At 35.0% G+C, this 19,171-nt stretch overlaps 1 protein-coding gene across 2 annotated transcripts in view; it reads right to left on the bottom strand.

Moving 5' to 3' along the window:
* Positions 1 to 19,171, bottom strand: part of LOC149806583 (intraflagellar transport protein 52 homolog) — a 53,795-nt gene that overhangs the window by 14,437 nt on the left and 20,187 nt on the right. For both annotated transcript variants that reach the window (XM_089955063.1, XM_089955069.1), the window contains exons 5-11: positions 18,045 to 18,120; positions 16,387 to 16,449; positions 10,017 to 10,143; positions 7,394 to 7,477; positions 6,914 to 6,982; positions 3,248 to 3,402; positions 2,535 to 2,622 (exon numbers count right to left, since the gene is read on the bottom strand). In XM_089955063.1, coding sequence (XP_089811189.1) covers positions 2,535 to 2,622; positions 3,248 to 3,402; positions 6,914 to 6,982; positions 7,394 to 7,477; positions 10,017 to 10,143; positions 16,387 to 16,449; positions 18,045 to 18,120 — 662 coding nt within the window. The remainder of the gene's footprint in view (positions 1 to 2,534; positions 2,623 to 3,247; positions 3,403 to 6,913; positions 6,983 to 7,393; positions 7,478 to 10,016; positions 10,144 to 16,386; positions 16,450 to 18,044; positions 18,121 to 19,171) is intronic.

Raw genomic sequence — 19,171 nt, 5'->3', positions numbered from 1 at the left:
TTTAAAAACTCTCCAGTATGAAAGTTGTTGTTGTTGTTGTTGGGTTTAACGCCATTTTTCAGCACACGATAGGCTATACATGGCGGCCAGTATTAACGGTGGAGGTAGAACCCGGGAAAACCCCGGAAAGAACCACCGACCCTCGAGAAGCTACTGGCAAGCTTTCTCACATATCCACATTGGCCGAATCCGAGACTCAAACCTACGCAGACAGAGGTGAGATGGCAGTGATCCGTAACAGAGAGCGCATTAGACCACTCGGCCACTCGGGGCCCCTCCAGTATGAAAGTAGAGTCCCACAGAATGATATCTTATTTTCCAGCAGTATGGGCTTTCAGAAACAAAGAAACAAATGTAAAAATTATGCTGATGCATGGGCATCACTATAACTTGCAATTTTATTAACTTCAGATTCATTTTAAGGCCCAAGGTATCACCATGAAACAAAGGGTTCCCCCTTTCCTCCAGTCTGAATTTGGCTGTCAAGTGATCCTCTTTCAACTACTCATTCTCTTTATTCTAACCAGGGTGACAAACAACAATCACTTGTCGCTGAACAGGAAAAAGATCCTGAGATCTCCTGTTTGTTTCAAAAGGCCATTAGTGAAACTGAAGCCATTGAAGTTCCTGTCTGTTATTTTATTACAAATGGAATTCCTATTTGAAAATGGAGACCTCCCAAGGTACCTGCTGGTGATGAGTGGTCAGTCAACTAACAAATTGTAGCTCCAAAACCTTACAGACAGGAAATACTTAATCTGGCCCATGAAACTCCACTGGCTGGTCATTTAGGGATTAATAAAACTTATCACAAGATCTTGACTGAATTCTAATGTCCAAAAATCAAAACTGATGTTGGTAAATACTGTAGATCTTGTCATACCTGTCAAATGGCAGGAAAACCCAATCAGAAAATACCTAAGGCTCATCTACAACCTATTCCTGCCTTTGACAAACCATCTAGTAGAATTATGATATATTGTGTTGGTCCTTTACCTAAGATCAAGTCAGGTAACCAATACCTGTTGACCATTATGTGTGCATCAACAAGGTTTCCTGAGGCAATTCCTTTAAGAAAAATAAAATCTAAAACAGTTATTGTAAAAGCTTTGATAAAGTTTTTAACTCAGTTTGGGCTTCCCAAATCTGTCCAGTCTGATCAAGGTTCAAATTTTATGTCTGGAATTTTCCAGCAAGTTATGTACGAATTAGGCACTGGACAATTAAAATCTTCTGCCTATCACCCTGAGAGCCAAGGGGCATTAGAAAGATTCCATCAGACTTTGAAAAATATGATTCGATCATATTGTTTTGATACTGGTCAAGATTGGGATGAAGGATTCGTTTACTATTGTTTGCTGTTAGGGAATCAGTTCAAGAAGCTCTAGGTTTCAGTCCCTTTGAACTGGTATTTGGACACACTGTGTGTGGACCATTGAAGATATTGAAAGAGAAACTTTTTTCTAATGAAGATACTGAAATTAATCTTCTTGATTATGTTTCCAATCTTAAGTATAAGTTATCAAAGGCTTGTGAGGTCGCAAGAGCAAATCTGCACTCTACTCAATCAAAAATGAAGTCAAGATATGATAAAAACTCAAAGGAAAGGAGCTTTCAGCCTGGTGACCGAGTCCTGGCTCTCTTGCCCCTTCCAACAAAATCCTCTTCAGGCCAAGTATTAAGGTTCATACACAGTTTACAGGAAAGTAAATGATTTAAATTACATCATTAATACTCCTGGAAGGCGTAAACAAAAACAACTCTGTCACATTAACATGCTAAAAGAGTATATTAAAAGAAACAGCCAGGTTAAACATGCAATTAATTTAGTTGTACCTGTCCCACTCAGTGAAAATTTGAGTGAAGAAATATTATCAGATTCTACTGTCAGATATTGGGGTGACAAATCTTCAGAATTCAGAAATTACAAAAGATCTGGACCAGAAACTTTCACATTTGCAAGAGCAAGAAAGAAATAAATTTAAAGACTTATTATTTGAATATGAGCACTTATTTCCAGATGTTCCTACAAGAACGAACAAAATTTTTTGTGACGATGAAATTGTAAATTCCAAATCTGTCAAACAACACCCATACAGAATGAACCCTCTCAAACAAGAATGCTTGAAAAAAGAAATTCAACATTTGCTGGAGAACGATTTTATAGAGCCCAGTAAAAGTGACTGGTGTTCACCATTCATACTTGTTCCAATACAAGTTAAAACTTTCCGTATGTGTATTGATTATAGGAAGGTGAATAGTGTGACAAAAACAGATTCATTCCCATTACCAAGAATCGATGACTGTATTGATAAGATCGGGAATGCCAAGTATGTCACCAAACGGAAAAAGCAAAGAAAATACAGGAATTGCTGTGTGGTTCCTAATAAGCAACATTTAGCTATATCTGAGTTGTTATAAATGGAGTTCAACATATGTGAAAGAAATCATTTTAATACTTTCATCTGATGTGAGCAATCATAGGAAAGCCTGTATTCAGATAGAGAAAACAAGACTTCTTTCAATATACTTACAGCAGGCTGCAGTGGTGGCAAGGGTGTCTCAAACTGAGGGGTGATCAGTGATAATGGTTCATGCTTTACACTCAACTGCTCATATGCTCTACATAAAAAGATATCACATAAAGTTGACTTAGAAAAACTTGTACAGATATCTACAAAATAAAATGTAAATTTGTCTTTCAATGTAATTTTTTCCAAAAGAAAGAAGCAAATCTCTTCTTTTCGCAGTAAAATAGCTGCTGTCTAAAAATTCAGCTTACATTAATGTTTCAGGCAAGACCAGAGACAAGCCTACCATTTATTTAGCTAGAAAGTAAACAACTTTAATAATGAGCTTATCTTGGGTGTGCAATGATGTACAGACATATGCATGTAATTAATTGCCGTGTTGAGCTACCACCAAGATAGGCTTGACAATAAAATGTATCCTTTTGTATTACATTTAAAAGATATACAAAGGGCAGTGGTTGAACTTTTGACAATAAGCTTAGTGAACTGGTTTAGTCACTATTACTTCTTTCTTATATTCTGATAGTTCACTCATTCACACATCCATCAAAAGATATAGAAAGACAGAGATATATTTTTTAATTCATATTGTATTATGAAGTTTTAGTTTTGTTTCATAAAGACCTGAATGTTTTTAAAGAACTTTACATTAACAAGACAGCAGAGAGACTTTTTATACAAATCAATATGCATTATTATATCCATGAATGACTCACTTGATAGCCTTTGGTACCAGACTTGTGTCTAATTTGAAGAGGGAGTTGTCAAACAGCTGGGTTATGTCCCTTGGTATGTCTTCACTCTCCTGCAGACATGTCTTAAGCTGCTCAGACAACTTCGCAATGTCTGGCAGCGTGTTGTAGTCAGAAATCTGATGGGAGAAAAATTATGAATATACTGATATGAAATACATAAAAAAAGCTTCCTTTGTACTGATGTGAATTTGTTATCAAAATGGCAGTACTTGGAGTTAATAATACTGCAAATATTAAATGCTCAATTATTCCAACCAAGGATGAAATTTCAACAAGAGTCCCTTGAATGGACTTACACTCTACTGGATTAAAAGAATTTGTAAAAAATCAAGACTGTTTCTTATTATAAATTGCTTAGAGTTGAATCCATCTGGTGGCCATACAGGATTTAAGATTGGCTCCTTCTTCATTTAGGACCAATTAGACATAATAAGTTCTCTGATAGGACCAGTCATTATTAGCAACAATAACACTGGATCGATATGACCTTTCATTCAGGAAGAAGTGGTGATAATAAGATCTTCAAGATGATGACCATATTTGATGTCAGATCAGCACCATTTTCATTTACAACCACCTAGACATCACAAGAAGTCTTTTCAAAGTGCATGTCAATAAGACCAGCCATTTCTGGAGGAACAGTGATAAACAGATTTTCAAGATGGACACCATGGTGGTCACACAGTATGTCAGATTGGTTTCATTTAGGACCAACTAGACACCATAAGAGGTCATCTGATGAAAACTCAATATGTCAATATGACTTTCAATGTACATGGCAGACTTCAAGATAGCTGCCATGCCAGTCATATTGGATGTCATATCAACGTCGACTAGACCTCATAATTAGACTTTGCATGAGAAGCTCATATTGACATGACCGTTCAATCTGGGTTGAGTAGTGATAACAAGATTTTCAAGATCTTGGCCATATTGCGGGTCAGACCAGCATCATTTTCATTGAAAATCAACTAAGAAGTCTTTTCAAACCCAATGACCATGAGTTCAGAAGAAGTAGCAATAACATTATTTTCAAGATGGCCATTGTGGCAGTAATATTGACCACACAATCTCCATTTCCATTTAGGACCGATCAGAAGGTGCTCTAAAGTTTCGTATTTTGCATAAGGTTAGAATTTTAAAGAGACACAATTTCCCCAGGTTTCTTCACTGGTTATACTGGCTACTTAAAAAAAGACCTTGTATATCTTAGGCATTGTTCAAGGAACCTTTAATTCCCTTTATTTTGGTGTATGATTGATGGGTGTTATATGGGTTATAAAGTATACAACTTGGCCTTACTCCAGATATGCATCTTTCAAAAACTGCTAGCTCCACTTGGTCATTTTTACTTCCTGGACTTCAAAGGTGAATTGTAAAAAAAAAGAGCTGATAACTTTTTTTTACATTTTATATATATAGTAATTCATCCATTGAACTTTCAGAAGCTGGTATTGTCTAGTTGGGCAAAATTCATTTTCCCTACTTTAATAGGTGCTAAAGATAGTGTACTTTAGACTAATTCAGGCTGATTTTTTTTAGCATAAAGGAGCAGTCACATACCAGTGTGCTTAGATCATGTACAATTTCCATGAGTACAATATCCAAGGAAATGTCAGCCACATTACATCAAAGTAGCATAGAAGTATGCCATCATTCTCTCCACTGTGCATTTTTAAAAGCAAACAACTTCACCTTATATATGTCAATCTCTCAAAAGTACAAAATAACTGGTAAGCACCCCCTAAGAAGTCTTTCGGTGAAAACCTCATGTCAATATGACCATCCATTTCTGGGGGGAATACGATAACAAGATTTTTAAGATAACTGCTATATTTTATGTCACACTGGCAGCATTTTCATTTAGGACCATCTAGACATTTTAAATACTTTTTGGGTGAAAGGCCCATGTTAATATGATATCCATTCATGAAGGAGTAGCAATAACAAGATTTTCACTATGGTAGCCATAATGGAGGTCAGATCAGTACAATTTTCAATTAGAGCTACCATAATGACAGTAAGTCTTGGGATGCGGAAAAATATTTTTTTCTGTCTCAAGACTTGTATACATGTAAACACTTAGTGACACCAAAATGTCATAACAAAATTGGCAAAATCTCCATACATCACACAACAGTGACTAGCTCTTTTTCAATTACCATATCAATAAACTGTTATAAACTACTATGACTGCTTCTATATTATTATTTTGTAAGAACATATTTTCCAATATCTCCAGCATGAAATAAAGATTTCATGGTCTGATTGAAGTTTAACTCTATTACAGTATACGGTACATGCACTGAAAACCAAACTTAGCATCACTTATATCCTTCTTTATTCCCAAAAATGTGAGATAAGAGTTTGTTTTATTAATAATTTTTACCAAACTGCATATTTTTCCAATCACATTTCAGCCAGGCATGCAATGCTGTTTTATTTACTTTGATCATTGCATTCAAGAGTTGCCATATGATTTATGTAAATATGCTTATTTTTGCAACTTTAATTCCAGGTCTGCAAGTCATTTTTTTAAAACTTCTACAATGCTATATTCATTCACTTCTGGTAGAAATATAAATTTTCAAATAAATATTGCATGAATCACAGTGTTGAAAAACTCCAGTATTGTCACCCAATCACTGAACTCTTTCCATTATTCATTCAGAACAAACAATTAGTATTTTTTATTGTATTTTTCACACAGTAAATCTGAGTAACATAATTCTTTCACTGCTCATAATAGTAAAGCATACATTGAAAATAAAAAAAGCAAAAAATGGAATTTAATCCAAGATCTTTGTCATGACAGGTCGACATATTTCCACTTGACTGAGTAAATGATATGTTGGAAGATATTTCTTTATTTATGTTATGGCTGTCTATTGAAAAAAAGTTAGGACTGTTACAGTAAAATTTATTTAAAGTCTTTTTCTATTCCTGGGAAAGCCACTAATTCATGGATTAGCTTTTAATTGTTTGCAGACCGTATCATAATTATCATAATCCAAACTGAGACACCAGTCAGTCCAGAGCAGCCATAAGAGTCATTGGATGTCTCAAGGGCACCAGTTTTATTTAGATCAAACTAGATTTGGGATGAATGTGCCTGTAAAGTCTGGTGAACACAATTCACTCAGTAGTTTACAAGGAGTTGTAATAACAAAAAGGTGCTAACTGATGCCTGACACCATATGAAAGGCCAACACATAAGCTCTTCTAGTCTGTGACCAATAAAACTACAATTATCATATTATTTATAGTAGCAAACATACAAAAATAACAATGATGCAAGCACAGACACATATTTATGATCTGAAGAGATACAAATACAATCGAGCCTTAATGATAAGACTTCCATTTATGAATCATATTAAAAAGTGATGTGAGTAATGATTTTAGATCATTCCACATTTATCATTTCATCTTTAAGTTGGGTAATTGGACAGTTTTCATGAGAACTGATCAGTCAGATCTGGCACCAGATAGTATGACCTTCCTTACAGTTTACTAATGTGTTGTGTGTGTGTGTCAGAGTGTATGTGCATGTATGCAACTGCATGTGTACACATGTATGTTTCTATGTGTGCAAGTGAAAGACACAGACTTAAATCTCTCACTTACCTCTGGGTCATCTGCATCAATGACATTTAGTTTGATTTCATCTGTCGTGAGGAAGTTGATAAGCACTTCCTAAAAATATATACAAACAGCAAAATAAACTTTCAATTATGGCACATGTTATAAAATGGTACTGCTGACACAGTGGTAGACAACTCAGTATAATCAAACCTTTCAAAGAGCTTAATGATCAAAGCTTAAATACCAAGTTTGATCAGAAACATGGCCTTCAAAGTGATAACTAGGTCATCCAATTACATGCAAAAATGCCACATTTTTTATATATAGATCTTGCTTACAATCAACTATGATCTTGATGATAAAGGTTTATGTACCTAGTGTGATCATAACCTGCTACAAAATGAAGACTCTAGAGTGTTCACATGCAAGTGTTGAGAGTTACAGTAGGACATGGATGGATGACAGATACAGGATCACCTGAACTTTGGCCTGATGAGCTAAGACTAGAGGGAAAATACTCACCAATATTTTACTGTTCTCTTCTTTGTCTATGTATTGGTCATGAAACATGTGAGCTGATCCCAAGACAGCAAGTTTTCCTTTACCCTGTAATTTTAAGGATAAGCTCATGACACACTTCAATGCAAACATGTTTTCAATGTTACTACCAACAGCTAATACAAAACTAATTTAAAGAAAAAGAAAAAAATGCAACAATGTTTATTATTTGTATCCTATAAGCAATTTACATGTGTTTTATTCCTGAAGGGATACCATCAGATATAATCTGTATCTTCCAGATTAGCATTCTTTGAATAAATATTTTTTTATACAAAATCTAAATACATTAATTTATTTAGACCTGTGGTGCAACGACTGATATATAGCCTTCATAGGTCAAGTTCTAAATAATAAATATATGGACAAGAGGCCCAAATGAGCTTGATATCACTCACCTGACTGGCATATGCTAAATAACCCAATGTACAAGCAGCTACCCACGAGATATGGGTCACTGAGTCTAATGCATTTTCTTGGAATTTTACAGATGCAATTGTTATGAAAGCAACTACAAGGTTTGAAACAGAAAGTACCCATCAAATGTGGTGAGATTCTAGTAGAAAACTTTTGCTACTGAGATTTTTGGAAAAGAAAGAACCCAAAATACACTTTTGCCTGTTGGTAAACCATTTTGCAACAGACTGTTTTATATATATATATATATATATATATATATATATATATATATATATATATATATATATATATATATATATATATAAGCACCTACTACTCAATGGTTAATTTTATTTCTGAATTCTGAATTATTTCAAGGGGAATCCATATTATATAATGTAGTACATCTGAATCTTTGCTCACTAATAAATGGCCTTGTTGCCAAGATATTTCCTGTCAAACCAGGATACATTCTGTCAAACCAGGATACATTCTGTCAAACCAGGATACATTCTGTTGAGTAGTGTTCAAGTCATTTAATATGGTTTACTATGTTAGCATATTTCAGTTAGCATATTTATGATAGAATGGCATCATAACATCAATTTCAAAGGCCTTTCAATTAGCATATTTCTCACAGAATGGTATCATAACATCAATTTCAAAGGCCTTTCAGTTAGCATATTTATGATAGAATAGTATCATAACATCAATTTCAAAGGCCTTTCAGTTAGCATATTCATTATAGAATGGCATCATAACATCAATTTCAAAGGCCTTTCAGTTAGCATATTTGTCATAGAATGACATCATAACATCAATTTCAAAGGCCTTTCAGTTAGCATATTTATCATAGAATGGCATCATAACATCAATTTCAAAGGCCTTTCAGTTAGCATATTTGTCATAGAATGGTATCATAACATCAATTTCATAGGCTTTTCAGTTAGCATATTTGTCATAGAATGGCATCATAACATCAATTTCAAAGACCTTTCAGTTAGCATATTTATCATAGAATGGCATCATAATATCAATTTCAAAGGCCTTTCAGTTAGCATATTTGTCAATTTGGTCAAATTCTGTTCAGTGGTTTCTGAGAAGAAGTCATAACAAGGTTTTTCCAGTAATAGTGGCTTCAGTCAATATTAACAATGGATCAGCATCATTTGTTCAAATCTTAAAAACTTTCATGATGAGGTGCTTTTTTGTCAAATTTATTCTGTTCCATGATTTTTGTGAAGCCGTTTAAAATAGAATTCTGAAACAGCTGCCATAATTTATACAAACTAAAGGAACTTATGCCAGTTGTAAAATCAAATTTGGTCAATTACTGTTCAGCCATGTTAAATAACTCATTTAACAGTTTGTCTGTTTTCAGCAATGATAGGCAGGTTTGATGACAGACTGGCATCAGCTATACAAATCTTAAAGGTCTTCATTCCAGAATATTTTCTTTTATATATGTTTATTATGTTAAGCAGGTTTTGAGAAGAAATCATTTGATGTTGCTTTTTTATAGTTAGTAAAGGTGGCTACATCTGATGGCAGATTGGCAACAACTGTATAAAAATGAAATTCCTTTTTTCAGATATCTTTTGGTCAATTTGATCAAATCATGTTCAAAACTTTGTAAAGGCATTAACATTTCATGGTAGATTGGCATCAGTTGTACAAAACTGAATGATCTTTATGCCAAAATGCTTTATATCAAATTTGGTCAAATTTTGCTTGGCCATTTTTAAGAACTTATTTTGAGGTTTTTCTTTATTTAGCATCAGCCACCATAAATGATGGAAGATTTGCATTATTTGTAAACACCTGAAATGCTTTCATGGCTAGATTGTAAAATTTTGTCTAATTCAGTTAATTAGTTTTCAAAAGGAAGTCATTTGAAGAATTTTCTATTTTGAGTAAAGGCAGTCATATTTTATGGTGGAATGGCATAATTTATAAATATGTGAAAAGCTTTTATGCCAGAATACTTCCTACCAAGGTTTGATAAAACAGGGCATGTGGATTGTTTAAAAGAAGTTTAGAAGAGGCACTGTTGACGGATAACACATGACCACAACATGCAATGGATGCTGAACCATACCATAAGCTAGCTTGGTCATCTGACAGACAGACAAAAACACAAGTATAATGCATAAACTGAATTAGATTGTGTAGGAATAGTTCCTCTTACCCTCTGTGCATGTAGAGCACAAACTGGTCTGTTGAGTGGGAAGGATACACTGCCTGTAGATAAGACTGCAACTGCTGGTTTCATCACATTCAGTGTAGCACCATAGGGATACAAGAAAGACAAGGCACTGCAAGTGGAATAAATCATGTGTAGCAAATTACTATAATTTAAAATATAAAACATATCTGTTAATTATTCTTTGGATAAAATCCCAAATATTATGTTTTTCATTTTTATGTGTCCTGGCTGGATGAAATCCCCAAAATCTGTATTTGCTATAACATTACCAACTAGCAACCATGATGTACCATTATCTTGAATATCTGCATGCTAAATTTTCTGCATATATAAATATAGATGGTCAGTGTTTGTAACTTTTGCTGTGGATATCACTCAAATGTTTACATCTCTAATATAAAACCTGCCAAACTCACTTCTAACATGTCAATTAACAGGTAAGTCAGACTTTAAGTGCCAATTACTGTATTTACCGTATGTTTTCGGACTGCAACAAATAATTACTTTTTTTGTCGTCCGAATACATATCAAATTCTTTAATTAGGTGTCCGAAAACATACAGTTGAAGATAGATTTATTCCCTCCCATGTCTGTAACGAAGTTACCGCTAGCTCACATGACAACGTGCTGCCATGAAATAAAACAAGTATTTTGTCAAGCACCATGGAAAGGATAATGAATGAAAAACAGGCATTACTTGCCTATTTTGTCTATGTGATACATGTCCATCCACCAGAAAACACAGCCATACATGTATCAGAGCCATGATTGTGTGCGTATTTTCCATTAGAACCGCAATATTACTATATAATCTTGCAATCCACAGTTTAACCCTCTGCTAATCGGCAATCATTAAAATCTACATTACCAACACGCGCAAGCTTAATTTCTGTGTAATTAAGATATTAATGCAAACTAAATAAAAAGATTTTGGAATTATAATTTTTAAGATATTTATGACAGAAACATTTTAGTATCGAGAGTAGAAATACCGGTACATGTATGATGGCTAATCTTAGAGCACCAAGGATGAGAGGCTCCATATGGGGTGAGTGTTGTATGCACGCACAGGAAGGGTAAAAATAACAAGCAAGTTGCAATATACGAGTTGGCGTGATTAATATGTTGGTATTTTTTTTAGAAATAAAGGTGGTTTATTTGTTGTGGTTCTCTATTTTTTTTCTCCCCACCTAGCCGAGGGTAGCTTCAAAATGAGTGGAGCTTGCTGACTCGAAACAATCGACTACTCAAAGACTGTTCTGATGTACCAGTATGTCGGAGATTTCAAGGTATCTAGGTGATAATTGTTAATAATAAAACTTGTGGGATTTCTTTGACATGTGTGTTCGGAAATAAAATGCAGCCATCTGGATTTCATTAAAAGAGCACACGATGTACCAAACATTTAGCACCCACAATCAATATTTATCGTCTACAAAGAAGTTTATTACCTGTAGAACCATAACTATGTTTAAACCTTGGTATATAATGCCTCAGGGATAAGGGGCTTGTTTTGTTGCACATTGCCAATGAATTTTAGTAATCCATACCGATTCTCCGATGTATTGTTTAATGATATAAAGCAGGGGTCATGGTTTCTAATCAAAGCCATAACTGTCACACCTGTTTGAAGTGGTTTTGTGTGTAATAATGTCTACAATGACAACCAATCATATTTTTGTTAGCCAATCAAGCTATTAAAATATAAAGTATAAATAAAATACCCACCACTATCAGAAGTTTATATACTGGATAGCTGTCGTTGTGAAACATAATATTGTTAGTACTGTAATAATTTTGATGGATAAGTTTATCATACGTTATGCAACAAGCGAGGAGGCACTGCCTAGTTCGTGGAGGGACTCTCCCTTGCTGAAATCGTCTCCAAAGAGGCCAGTAGGCCATCCACAGAAGCGACCTCGAATTAATGATTCTGAGGATGCATCACAAAAAGATCCGCCTACGAAGAAAGCTGCTCTAGATGACGAGTCTGATTATCTTGAACCCGAGAGTGCTCCACCCGGTTCTGTACGTGGTCACTATAAACATTATACATTAAAGCAAAAGCAGGATATCATTAACAATGCAAAATGTCTGGGAATTAGACCTACAGCAGAAAAATTCAAGATTCCGAAATCCACGGTGAGTACCTGGATGAAAATGGACTTTTCTGCTGATCTGAACTTGAACGGACATTTGCCTAAGCGTGGACAACCCATTTCATATGGACAAGCTATGGATGATAAGATAGTTCAATGGGTGCTCACTCAGCGTGACTTACAAATTCCAGTCAGTGTTGAGGGAATATGTATATATACCAAGGAGCTTGTCTCAACAGAATTTCCAGAAAGCAAATTCCATGCCAGTCATTCAAGGGGAGAGAGTTTCATGAAAAGACATGACTTTGTGCTCAGAAGCAGGACCTCTCTTGCCCAACGTTAACCAAAGGATTTGGAAGAAAAGATTGCTTTGTTCCATAAGTTTGTGATGGATAGATGTGAGGAGGAGGAGTTTGACAATAAGTTTATTATCAACATGAACGAGACACCAATGTACTTTGATCTTGTGCCAGGGAAAACGGTGGACAAAGAAGGAACGAAAAGCGTTCTGATTCGTACAACTGGCGCAGAGAAGAGACACATTACTGTTGTTTTAGCCGTTGCAGGTTCTGGCGACGTATTACCTCCAATGATTATTTTCAAGGGAAAGAGACAGCTAGATGCTAGATCTGAAAGCACCAAAAGGGTGGATTATCGCAGTTCAAGAGAAAGCATGGATGGACGAAACACTAATGCTGTGATGGATTGAAGAAATTTATTTGCCATTCACCAGAAGAGAGTGATCACTATTAGTTATGGATTTGTTCCAGGCTCACATCACTGATGACGTGAAGAAACAGTTGCGGCACAGAAACGTTGTGCCAGCAATAATACCTGGAGGCTGCACATCCAAATTGCAACCTCTTGATGTGAGCATCAATAAACCTGTCAAGAGCTACCTCTGCTGCAGCTGGACAGAATACATCAGGGATGCTGCGAATGCATTAATATCATCTAATGAAAGCAGCAACGGACGGATCAAGACAGCCAGCAAAGAGACTGTATTGGACTGGGTTGTAAATGCCATGGACACATTGAAGGTTGTTGTTGTTGTGGGGTTTAACGCCATTTTTCAGCACGATAGGCTATACATGGCGGCCAGTATTAATGGTGGAGGAAGAACCCGGAAAACCCCGGAAAGAACCACCGACCCACGAGAAGCTACTGGCAAGCTTTCTCACATGCCCACATTGGCTGAATCTTTGACTCGAACCGCCGCAGACAGAGGTGAGATGGCAGTGATCCGTAACGAAGAGCGCTTTAGACCACTCGGCCACTCGGGGCCCCCACATTGAAGGAAAAGCACACAATGATAATTAAATCTTTCAAGGTGTGCGGCATCAGCATCAATCTGAGCGGAAGTGAAAACGCACTGATCAGAAGTGACAAACAATTAAACAATATGGATGATGATAGCGATACAGAATTTGAGGGCTTTTCGCCCAAGGACCTACAAAAAGCTATGGACAAGCTACATGATACTGAATAATATATTTAAATATATTACAGCATTAAATCATATTTCTTTTCATTCTTTGATATTGCTACTTATTGTGTATGGCTTAATATAACAATGTTTATCTATCTATCTATCTGTATACATACATACATACATAAATATATACATACGATTAAAAAATTTAAATTATTTTAGTTCATGGAAATTCATGATCACAATAAATAATTGGCTACCAAATGAAGTGAATTTTGTATCAGTTAAATTAACGGTAAACACACTGTGAATTTTACAATAAAACGAAGCAGCAGATCTTCCTAGATTGTGTCCGAAAACATAAATTGTAGAAAAAAATTATAGCAGAGCAATGTCCGAAAACTTACAAGGCATTTAAATATTATATTTTCCACAAAAAACAGTGTCCGAAAACAAACAGTGCCTGAAAACATGGTAAATATGGTACACATGGAGTAATTTTGACTGTAAAGTTAGGCCCCAAGTGGCCGAGTGGTCTAAAGCGCTCTCTGTCATGGATCACTGCCATCTCACCTCTGTCTACATGGGTTCGAGTCTCGGGCTCGGTCAATGTAGATATGTGAGAAAGCTTGCCGGTAGCTTCTCGTGGGTCAGTGGTTCCTTCCGGGGTTTTCCCGGGTTCTTCCTCCACCATTAATACTGGCCGCCATATATAGCCTATCTTGTGCTGAAAAATGGCGTTAAACCCCATAACAATAACAACAACAATGACTGTAAAGTTAGTGTCTACTGTATATACATGTCCTTTTTTGACAACAGATATGACATAATCTCTAACTTTTATGTGAAGTTTCAATCATGGCAACTAAACAGCAGATTGACTACAGAGCCAAAAGGTTTTATTTCCCTTCAAGTAAGATGTCCATCTTGAGCTACAAAAACGACTGGAATTCTCAAATGGTGCATGACTATGTCTGGTTTGCAATAATTAGTTAATTCATTTTTATTTTGCTATCAATTTCATGCTGATGAGTTAAATACAAGCTATATACCAAAATAATTCAAAAAATCATAAATGCATTTTAAAATAAATCAAAATTTATTTTAAATCAAGATGACTGTAGCAGTAACTTCACTTCTAATAGGGAAAATAGGTAATTCTCTATAGCCAAACAAAGGAAATAAATGATCATGTTGATAATGTTTTCAGGCAATCATGTTTGAGTATGCATCATGTTACAAGTTTAGGCTCTTATAGAAAGTAACACGAAAAAAAGTGAAGACAACAGGCTTTGTAAAATGTAACAATTAATTTATTTCCTTAGAAAAAACAAGGTAAAAATGAGAAAAATAACTTATGATTTTACAAATCAAATCCAAAATTAATCCAATAATTAAAAAATAGAAGTCCTATTATTAAAAAGTCCAAAATGAATCAGACTTTGAGTCCCAATGAAATCCAAAATGGAAGACAATGACATCAGTTGTAACCTGTAAAATGCTGCAGTGTCAACAGTCTCCTGTTGAAACACAGAAAATATTATTCCAGTTTTTGAATCCTGTATAAATTTCGATCAATGTCCTTGTCCAAGAAGTAATTTAGAGCACTAGTATTTCAAGGGAAAAGAATCACTTTTATTTAAATAATTTGAAGAAAATAAAATAATTAGCCCAAACTGGACACAACATAAAACACATGGACCTCTCAAGTGTTAAGGCAAGAATGAGAATTCTTTCTCAAAACATTAGTAATAAATCTAACTACAATGCAAAGCAGATTCCCAGATGGATGTCAAGAGTTCATCCTTCTAGAAAAAACAAAAGTCTGTAACAATAAACATATGTTATTTTTCACGTACTCCAGATATGGCCTTGATTCCCCTTTATGAATCTTTGTCTGAGAAAGAATAAAATAAAAAATTTTAAAAAGTTGTTTACTAAAACCATTACTGGTTCTGAATCAAGGTCAGCAGCAGATACAAAGTTTCTATTGTTAGTTGTTTACTTTGAAAAATAATATTTAGTCAGAAATGAACTCTATTCCAGTAAATAAAGTTACATTACAATAGCATATAATGGAACAATTTTAAAAAAAACCTAACAAACAAACAATTAAATTAAATCAAAGATACATAACAATCATACATCATTGATAGTTGAAAGATTTTTTGAACAGATTTGTCTGTGCTCACCTGCTCCTCATTTCTCTGTTCTACTTTCATTTTAAGTTATAGTTTTGGTACTAAAAAGTACTGGAGCAAAATAACAAATCTCAACATTTACTACCTATCATTATTTTTATTATTTTAATATTATTAATATAATTTGCAAAACATTTTCAGACAATATGCAGATCTAAGTGGTTTGGGCCAAAATTCACTTCATCCATGGGGGCCTGAGATAAGATTTCCTACTGAATATGCATATACCTGTTTAACCAACAGTAGCAAGCATAATTAAAATTTGCTAGCAAAGTTGACCCAACATGACCTCTCATGCTGTCTGAATAAATCAATCAAAGTTTTTCTTCCAAACACAGCAACTTATCAATTGACAAAAGGGTGAGTAGAAGCTTGTTACATTCTGCTGCTGATGAATTTTTCTTTATGTATTTTTATGAAACGCAAGGAAACCATATCACTAGGAGTCACAGGTGAAAGCAAAGTTTTTAAAAAATTACGTTACTCCAAAAATACTTACCTGATAACATTACATTACAATAACTTTGTCTTCTATCTCCAAATTCAACCTATGTCATCATTTTTATGAATTTCATATATATGAGACAAAATATCAACACATGTAATTCTTATGTACTTACGATGCATCATTTCCATCATCTTCAACATGACCAAGCATTTTTCCTGCTGCCTGACTGATTGCTCTGAGAAAGAAATGGCAAGAATGTCATACAACACGTTTTATGAACAGAATAGATTTTAGAGTTTTACACTGCTGTCCAGGATTAATATTGTGTTATTTCCTTGAAATTGCAAACTGAAATTGCAATATCAACAAATCCTGCAATCTGTAATGTATAGTGATTTCTCCAACTTTCCCTAAGGATCCCCTGGTTTGAGTTTATGGGACCCTTCAGGGGACCCTTCCTATTATTTATCTACTTTAACTTACTACCTGTTTATAGCATTAACAAAATTATTAACATTTATATGAAGTTTCATTTAAATTACTATAGTAAATTCAAAATATTAGTTCCCATTGATACTAAATTATTGCTTAATTATCAGATGTTCTGATTTTAGTATTCAGCATAAAACAAATTTGGTAATTCCTTGTAATATGCTTGCTTAGAGTTCTATCAAAGCATGAAGCAATCTTGATCAAGGAGAAGCTTGATGCATGGTCTGAGTGATAAAATCAAGAGTATGAATAAATCTCTGGTTATTAGTTGGGACACAAAGCATAAACTTGTGAATGATGCAGATGGGTAGTTATTTGTGCATCATTTACAATACACTGCCAATGTATACAGCACAATCCCCATGTTCCTCTTTAAATTTTACTGTGAAAATAAGCATAAATGCACAGCCTTAAGAAAACAAATGAAAGTATTAATACAAAATTTAGGTTGAAATGTTAATTACTAATCATTAAAATCATTATATGGTAATTATATTTGAAATCCATACTTTATATACTTGCTTATAAGTTGGGTCAAATTGCAAATAGAACCTTAATGCACCATACGGGCATAATTTATATTGTCATTTCTACTGCTTACTCATTATAGACTGCTTAAACCTAGATCTGCAGGCACATTATCTGGGTGTATCAGCTAGACCTGACTTGCATGTGAACAAATATATATGATACACTGGAGCATGTATCTATCAAGCAAATATATGATACACTGGAGCATGTTTCTATCAAGAAAATATATGATACACTGGAGTATCTATCAAAATTAAAAAGTTTTTGCGCTATGTAAACAAAACCAAAGAGGATCAACTGATCAAACAAGATTTCTACAAACATCAATGATCTGATCCTGTATTATCACAACAACAACAACAAAAAACATGGACCAAATTACAATTTTCAAGGAACCACATGTGGTCAAGTGGTCTAAGGTGCCTGCCTTAACAGACCATTCACATCTCACATCTTTTCACCTGTGTTCAAGTCACGGCTTGACAAATGTGGTGAAAATGCTTGCCAGTAGCTTCCAGGCATTCCATGGTTCCTCTCCCACCAAATATACTGGACACTGTGTATAGCCTATCATGTGCTGAAAAATGGTGTGAAACCCCACAAAACCAATCCATAAAATTTGTCAAAACTTCAAAAGATACATGCATTTTCTAATCTTTGATCATTATGTGATATCTGTAAATAGCACATGACACACTAAGTGTGACATGGTTGTGATATTTTTCATCAAAGCTGATGTTTCATGTTAAAGAATATTTTAATACCAAGCCTAATCTGTTCTACTCAACTGTTTAGGACACCACTCACCTGTTTAGGACACCATTGGCCACAAACACCTCTTTGGGGTGGAAATACTTGTAATATGATGTCCTCACAACAGCATCTGAAAAGAAAAGCACCTGAATATTTGCACTAAATGATTACAATATCATGGCTACATATAGATGTAGTAATAGTCAAAGCCAGTGAGAGCTTTATTTCTACAAAGAACTGAAAGTGGCCATAGTCAAAGCCAGTGATAGCTGTATTTCTACATAGAACTGAAAGAGGCCATAGTCAAAGCCAGTGAGAGCTGTATTTCTACAAAGAACTGAAAGAGGCCATAGTCAAAGCCAATAAGAGCTGTATTTCTACACAGAACTGAAAGAGGCCATAGCCAGAGCCAATGAGAGCTGTATTTGTACATAGAACTAAGAGTGGCTATTGTCAGAGCCAGTGAGAGCTGTATTTCTACATAAAACTGAAAGTGGCCATAGTCAAAGCCAGTGATAGCTGTATTTCTACATAGAACTGAAAGTAGCCATAGTCAAAGCCACTGAGAGCTGTATTTGTACATAGAACTAAGAGTGGCCATTGTCAAAGCCAGTGAGAGCTGTATTTCTACATAAAACTGAAAGTGGCCATAGTCAAAGCCAGTGATAGCTGTATTTCTACATAGAACTGAAAGAGGCCATAGTCAAAGCCAGTGAGAGCTGTATTTCTATAAAGAACTGAAAGAGGCCATAGTCAAAGCCAATAAGAGCTGTATTTCTACACAGAACTGAAAGAGGCCATAGCCAGAGCCAGTGAGAGCTGTATTTCTACATAGAACTGAACGAGGCCATAGTCAAAGCCAGTGTGAGCTGTATTTCTACAGAGAATTGAAAAAGGCCATAGTCGAAGCCAGTGAGAGCTGTATTTCTACACAGAACTGAAAGAAGCCATAGTCAAAGCCAGTGAGAGCTGTATTTATACACAGAACTAAAAGTGGCCATAGTCAAAGCCAGTGAGAGATGTATTTCTACATAGAACTGAAAGCAGCCATAGTAAAGGCCAGTGAGAGCTGTATTTCTACAAAGAACTGAAAACAGCTATAGTCAAAGCCAATGAGAACCGAATTTCTACACAGAACTGAAAGCAGCCATAGCCAAAGCCAATGAGAACTGTATTTCTAC

This window comes from Sinohyriopsis cumingii, chromosome 1 (genome assembly GCF_028554795.1).
Source record: "Sinohyriopsis cumingii isolate HCF-2022 chromosome 1, ASM2855479v2, whole genome shotgun sequence".
Lineage (NCBI taxonomy): Eukaryota > Metazoa > Mollusca > Bivalvia > Unionida > Unionidae > Sinohyriopsis > Sinohyriopsis cumingii.
This window is presented reverse-complemented; position numbering and strand designations above follow the sequence as displayed.